The sequence below is a fragment of the Xiphophorus couchianus genome, chromosome 8 (genome assembly GCF_001444195.1).
Source record: "Xiphophorus couchianus chromosome 8, X_couchianus-1.0, whole genome shotgun sequence".
In the NCBI taxonomy this organism is placed as follows: Eukaryota; Metazoa; Chordata; class Actinopteri; order Cyprinodontiformes; family Poeciliidae; genus Xiphophorus; species Xiphophorus couchianus.
Window position 1 is genome coordinate 22858203 of NC_040235.1, and position 7426 is coordinate 22865628.

Sequence of the window (7426 nt, forward strand, 5' to 3'; positions counted from 1 at the left end):
CAAGCTACACTGCAAAAACACAAAATCTTACCAAGAAATTCTGGTCTGGTTCCTAGTGTAAATATCTTATTACACTTGAAATAAGACAAAACCTACTCAAAAGTAACTTTTCAGCACAACATAGAGGCTTGTGTTTTAAGTAAATAATGAAAAAGTGCTTCTTCTATTGGCAGAAAAATTAACTCATAATGTGGAAAAAATGTCTTGTAAGTTTCAAAAATCTGCCAATGGAACTGGAACGTTTCCATCAATATTAAGGAATTATTCATCCAAAACAAGCTTTTATATCTTGCTTAAAAGTTAGTTGTAAGTTAGTTTTGTCTTACTTCAATTTTGCAAAGATATTTGCACTAGAAACTACGCAAAAAAAAATACTGTGTAAGATTTTGTGTTTTCTCGCAGTGTGTACTGTCTAAAGGTTTTGATAAATATCCAGTTCTTCTCCGTATATATCCACAGTTTGCTCCACTAAGTTGACATAGTCCTCCCCGTCGTCACTGCTGTCCTCTTCCTCACTCTGTTCTTTTGTGGCGTCCGCTGGAGCAACAGGACCCACATTGGGATTTTCATAATCATGCTCATCACTGCTGTCCTCTTCCTCACTCTGTTCTTTTGTGGCGTCCGCTGGAGCAACAGGACCCACATTGGGATCTTCATAATCATGCTCATCATCACTGCTGTCACTTTTATCCTGTTCAGGGTCTTCATAGTCGTGTGAATCATTGTCCTTCTCGTCCATTTCCTCAGTTCCCAGACTGTTGGTCTCCACTGGCTCAACGTTTACATAGTCCTCCTCTTCCTCGTCGTCTATGCAACTGTTTCTAACCGTCACTGCAACATTAGGTGTCGTGAGAATAAGCTGTCAAAATGGCGCTCAGGTTTTCTTTTTTTACTCATGCTATAAGACATCAAATGAATTTCAAGACTTGGACATAGGCACTCACCTTGATTTAAGACCACACCACTTGGCTTTTCAGCCCGTTTTCTTCTTCTGCAGACTAGGCAGGCAACCAGCAAAACCATCAGGAGAAGCACCAGGACCCCGGCAGGCAATATGTAAAGCAGCAGTTTCCACCATGGATCTTAGATTAGAGTTGAACAAACGAAACAAAAAGATTTCTTCAAACGTGCATGATGAACATTGATGTTGCACAGGCTCTTAACACTTCCTCCACGCATTCACGGTGAAATACAGGGTGCAATCGCTTTTACTGTTTTAGGAAATACTTCTTTTTGCAATAACGCTGTTTTGAAACTGCTGTCTAAAAATAAATATCTTTCTACGCTCCTGCTCTAATAGGCAATATCTCTGTCCTAAGCGGCTATTTTACCATCTATCTCACTAGATAATGTTCTTGCCTCCAAAAAAGTGCTTTATAAGGGTGCTAGCCTCAAGAAACGGTTGCCTTGGCTTATCTTGATGCTGAAAATATCTTGGTGTTGATATAGCAAGAGTAAAATGACTATGTTAAGTTAAGTGCTGATCCCTGAGGTGAAACTCATCGTGACTTTGTCTTCTTACCTCTCACAATGACATGAATCCACCCTGACTCATCAGACTTGTATATTTCATTCAGGTTCACCTCATATGTACAGCTATAGTTGCCCTCGTTATTATAATCAGCCACGGAAATGTTAAAAGATGCTGTTCGGTTGCTCTTTAATTCAGTTATGTTTGTAGAATTGCCAATATATTTAAGGGAAAAAGTCTTCGATCTGTCGGGAATTGAGTCAACCGTGCACTTGATGGCGAAGCTGGAACCCCTGGGGATTTCTGCATGCGACGAGTTAATCGACGTCCCATTAGGAAGGGTCAGTGAGATTCTGGGCGGTGAAAAGGCATCTGGAAACAAACAAACAAAAAAGGATTCAATCAAATTAAGTTTTTTTTTTTCAATGGAAAACTAACTGTACAGTAGACTCATATCGAAGTGAAATATTGCAAGCCTCATTTTCTTATTTTGGTGAGTATTGCTTACAGATAAAAAAAAGCAAAACAAAACTGAGTGTCTCAGACAATTTGAATATTGAATAAAATCAGTAAAAATGATATTTTAAACAGAAAGCTTATAATTTCAGCACCTGTTTGCGACACCTTTTGCATGAATTACTGCGTCAGTGCAGCATGACGGGGAGGCGATCTGCCTGTGGTTCTGCTGAGGTGTAAATGAAGCCCAAGTTGTTTTGATGGCGGCCTTCTCGTCTCCATTGTTGTGTCTACTGCCTCGTCTTTCTCATGAAAATATTCCATAAATTCTCTAAAAGGTTCAGATCAGGCAAGTTTGCTGGTCAATCACTATAATACCACGGTCATTGAACCTGCTTGTTGTACCTCTGACAGTCTAGGAACTTAAGTCCTGTTAGACAATAAAGTCAGGATCTGTAAAGTTTGTCAGAAGCATAAATTGCTCTAAAACCACCTGGTAGATTTAGAGCAACTACTACCTGATCGCTGTGGAAAATCAGGTAGTAGACGTCACTGCTAATACGTCTAGTCATAGGAAATGTCTATGACTAGACGTTTTCACAGTCTACTACTGTCTCACTTGACTTCAAACAACACGAATTCGTGACCAGTCTAACTCCAGACCTCCAAAGGAAATGCAAACTGTGTTTTTATCAGAAAAGTGGAGTTTGGACCACGAAGAAAACGTCTTGCTCGTTTTACTCCTCAGCCCAGGAAAAACAAACTTTATCCCTTCAACTCAAATTTCTATGAACATACCTTGACACAGCACTCAGCTCGTTTCTTTATCAATGACTGTTTTGGTTTAGCCTCGTCTTGGAGGGTGAAAATCACTGTTTTCTGTACATCTGTGACATTAGCAGTCGTGATTGATCATGTCGCCTACTGACCCAGACTGAGAGACCAATTAGAGGCTCTGAAAACCTTTGGGTGTGTTTCAGCTTAATTGGCTGATCCAACTGTGACACCACAACTTTACGGTATTGAATTTTTTGACAATACTCATGTTTTTTGTTTTTTTTTTCAAGATTTTGCAATTTTGCATTTCTGTTATCTGCAATCCATAACTATCAATATTAGAAGAAAAAGTGGCTTGACATGTTTTGCTCTGCGTTATTCCACTCGTATTTGAGATGCGTCCCTCTACATGAACAATGAAGCCTCTTGAAAGTGAGGCTCGAACTATTTTAGGTGAAACTTTACATTTCTTCCCACAAATTGGAAAAAAAAAGAATCAAAATGCACAACACCAATTAAAGCTATAAATTTGCACATGCACTCCAAATTAAAAATCTTAAGGCCAGTCGAAAAATGGCAGACATTTACATTTTGCACTGTTGGATCTTAAGACGACTCTAGGTAGAGCTTCAAAATGCAAAATAAAAAGAAATGGGAGCGATACAAAAACAATCCAAGTAAGCCTTTTAAATCAAACGACCATAAAACTGAAATAGACTGTTCGTCATCTGATCAAACGTTAAGGAAATTAAGGTGTAGAAGAGTAAAAATTACAAAAGCTCTGCAAACTGTTAGACCCTATGATTAAAATGATTCTCTATGATGTATATAATAACTGAGCATCTTACCTGAACAGACAACAACTGGCTTATTGGCAGAGCTCTGGGTCTTGTTATTGTTGCGCTGACATTCAATAAAAGATTTTTCATTCCCCATACACAAAAAATCTGGGTTTTTTGGTGTGGGTGTCGCCTGTGACTTCAGTGCTGTCCCACAATTGGAGTTTCTGCAAAGCACTTCGCTGTTGTTGAAGTCCCATCTGTCATCATCGAATGTTTCCGAATCACTGTCTCCGATTTGAACTTGTCCGTAGCACTGGTTGCTTTTAAACCTAACAGAAACTGATAAACATGAGTTTAGAAAATGTGTGTGTGTGTGTGACACAAAAAAACAAATTTGAAAGTACGTTTTACTTTTTGAACATGACTGACCTGAAGCAGCAGGACGCAAGACACAAATATGGGCAACTGTAAACAATTGGCAAAGTGCAATTGTGAAAACAGTGTGCAGATTTACATTATCTTTTGTTCAATACACACGTCCGAAAGTGAGCTTGACATTTGTAACGAAACAGAGAAATGCTAAAAAGACTTCTCACCAATAGCCTGAATAAAGAGGAAGTTCCTCCATTGACTGTGCCCCATGACTGAGACACAAACGACTCTGTGAGCAAATATAAGGAAGGCTCTGATGGTTACAAAAACTGAACTGAGATGTGACGCCTTTCTCACAGTTCCCCGCCGCCCCGTGTGTATCTGATAGAGCAGAAAAAGCAGGATGTCCCTTTTGCGTTTGGAGATTACAAAGCGGGATCATTTTGTGGAATGAATAATTGACCCAAAAGTTTTACTTTTTGGTTCCAAATGATCCAATTTAAATATCAACCACATTGTTCAGCAAGTACAGTCAGGTTCTCTCCTGGCTTGCTAGCTTTCATGCATTAGCTTCATCCACGGGAGGAAGAAAAGCAGCAGAAAATGTGTGGAGAGTTGGATAATTGCGACGACAAACGATGCAATTTCCTCCAGATGAGAGCTTCTAAAGCTGTAACGTGGCTATAAATGTCGAAACGGTATTTTAAATTTGTTACAGTAGGACTCTGTGTACCTATTGTGACCTTTATAATCAGGTTTGAATACTAGTAAAACTAAGGAAACTGTCTTTGATCCAAGGGGGTTGAGAGCTCACGCTAAGGTGAAATTTGACAAAAATACAATTGAACAGGTAGTCATCTTTGAATACCCTGGTTCTATTAGGTGCAACACATTGTGCTGTAGTGGTCATGGTGACTACCTCTGCTCCATACTAACCCAAAGACCCTCCAGTCTTTTTGGTGCAGACTGGAGGGTGTGTGGAGTCCAATCTAAGATCAAGTGGATCTTTCACAATGTCGCTCCTGGCAGTATAATTTTGAATGACATGGCTGTTTGGCTTATTTACTATGCAGTCTAAATCTACATTCCCAAATATGGTGAAATCTTCAATGAAGGTTTATGAGGGTGCTGTAATCAAACAGGCACAAAAGATCTTGCAGGACCCACCTCACGTCCTGTAAGCATAGTTATGAATTATTACCTTTTCTGTGATGTTTCTTGTCTTTTTGCAGCGTGTTTGTATGTTTTACAGTCACTGTAGAATCACCTGCAACAAATTTCCCGCAGGGGACAATAAAGTGTGTCTTATCTGGATAATACCAAATCACAAGCATCAAAAGTTTTAAGCTGACCATCTGGCTCTTGAATGGGTCAGTTCCTTTTCGCACTTCTATCTACCAAATTGAGACATTTTCTGAAGAAAAGAAGACGGACACTTTTCAGTGTCCGCCTCAAATGAAGGTATCACAGATGCTTCAAGCCCCACCCACAGAGTTTCAAGACACTGCTATGGGTCTGCAAACATGTAAATCAGCAGGAAAGTCGTCACTAGTCTCCACCAAATATACCAACTGATGAATGAATTAAACACCCTATTTCAGGATCATGTGTGATTATAATTTTGCATGAAACAATTGTCAATTTTTTGTTGTGTACTGGGGTACAAAAGATAATTTGCTCATTGAATCTGTAGTAAACGCCGATAAAGATCATGCTTAATGTTTTATCCTGTATTGAATTTAGCCAAACATGAAAAAAACAAACAAATTTAAGGTAGACATGTCCAGTCCATAAAACAGGAACCAGCCTCGTCGGTTTGTGAATTGTGTAAATACAACCATGAAAGTGTAGATTTGCATTTGTGTAAATTTACATGTCAGCTGAGGCACTGGTATTTAGGTCCTGGTAAACATGAAAGTGACATCAACATGTACTTTTTGTTGTGACAGGGGTTTTAATTCAGTATGAGTAGATTTTAGACCAGTTATGCACATTACATGCAGTAGCAGAGACTTAACTTGCATGTTTTCAAATGCTATAAAAGGCCTCAGAAGATAACAATCACCCTGATGGAGGACAGTGTGAAGAAATGAGTGGCTGACAAACATGGGGGTTCTAAAACCATCGTGAGTGTAAATAGCACACGCCTTTTCACCAGTCTGTGAAACCGAGGACGCTTCATGATTAAAAAAAGAGGAACATTCGAGAGTTTGAAAATGTTCAGTTGCTTTTTCTTTGAGAATAAATTAGGCTGACTACACTCTAGAGAGGGTTACTTTACAGTATCACATCTAGGCCTGTCACGATAACTAATTTTGCTGAGCGATTAATTGTCTCAAAAATTATTGCGATAAACGATAATATTGTTTAAAGACCTTTCTACACTGATTTAATGGAAATGATGTAATAATGCATGTGATTTCCTGCCAAAGATAGATACAGTTTATTTTCAAAAGAATATTTAACACTGGAGCTGATAAACAAAATAAACAAAACAACCAAAAACAAAAATAAAATGGATTCTCAGTCTCCATTAACAAAAAATGTACTTGAATAAAAACTAAACAACATAAAGCCAAAGTGGAAATAAATACAGCATTCAACCAAAAGAGGGCAGATTATGAAGTCTGTATATTATGTTGCCCTTCAGTAATAATTAGATTTAAATATAGAAAATGGTCACATCGACTACCTGATGCAATAGTTCACACTACATGATTTTTTTCCCCTGTTTTCCCCTTACGACAATCTTAGCATGTTGGTCTTTCTAAGATTGTGTGGTGTGTTACGGTAGATCCTCGTTGCCGCTCTGATCTAAATCAGGGATTTTCCCCGACTGGGAGCTTAAGGCAGCCTGTTGAATGTGACGGGTAGCCAATCAGAAAGCGCAAAAAGGAAAAACTAAATGAAACTATACTCCATTGTACAGTGTAGATCTGTTCAAGTAGAGACATGGAACATGGTGAAACTTCATTGGAGTGTAAAATAATGACAAAGAGGCGAGTTAACATCGACATACCTTTCTGGCTTTAACAAAAGTGAATGTTTTCTATTAATTTGGATTTTTATGGACTCTTTTGAATGGTTTCCTCTCCTTAAATGGATGAACAGAAACGGTAAATGGGCACTGTAAATTTTGTAGAGTTTACATCAGGCTCATGGATTCCTTTAATCAATGTTGGATGTGTGACTTTCTTTATTTCGGGGTATATCACAAAGAATGTTATACTACTGTATACGTTGAATTTAAAAGTGGCTGATTTATTCTGGAAAATATCAATAGAATTTCAACAACGATTGTTGTGTCATCGAAGGGACTGTGGATAATTATAAGTCCAAGATTGATTCTGCCAAATGCAAAGAGGAGCTCAAGAAGTGGCCATCGACACTAAATAAAGTTGTGAGTATCTTTTGATCTACGACATCGTAAGAGAAGTGCAATGTAACGTTCAAACCTTTAAAGTGGCTCTTGACACGGTTCCTAATTTACTTTTTCTCATATTTAAATTTGACAGCTTTCACAGTGTCTCTCACACAGCCACAAATACACATACAAAATCTGCTCCGC

At 38.4% G+C, this 7426-nt stretch overlaps 1 protein-coding gene across 1 annotated transcript; it reads right to left on the reverse strand.

Moving 5' to 3' along the window:
- Positions 1-304: 304 nt before the first annotated feature.
- LOC114149510 (uncharacterized) lies at positions 305-4158 on the reverse strand. The gene is made up of 6 exons (XM_028025450.1): positions 4083-4158; positions 3916-3951; positions 3553-3825; positions 1523-1843; positions 945-1082; positions 305-831 (listed from the first exon to the last, which is right to left on the reverse strand). The coding sequence occupies exons 1-6, from the start codon at positions 4126-4128 to the stop codon at positions 413-415; spliced, it is 1233 nt and encodes a 410-aa protein (XP_027881251.1). The 5' UTR covers positions 4129-4158; the 3' UTR covers positions 305-412.
- Positions 4159-7426: the final 3268 nt, after the last annotated feature.

Excerpts from the sequence above, each read along its gene's own strand:
- LOC114149510 (XM_028025450.1), bottom strand. The coding sequence starts at position 4,128 with ATGGGGCACAGTCAATGGAGGAACTTCCTCTTTATTCAGGCTATTG. Across the intron at positions 3,826-3,915 it reads CTTGCGTCCTGCTGCTTCAG|TTTCTGTTAGGTTTAAAAGC; the intron begins GTCAGTCATGTT and ends CATGTTTATCAG. Across the intron at positions 1,083-1,522 it reads GATTCATGTCATTGTGAGAG|ATCCATGGTGGAAACTGCTG; the intron begins GTAAGAAGACAA and ends CTCTAATCTAAG.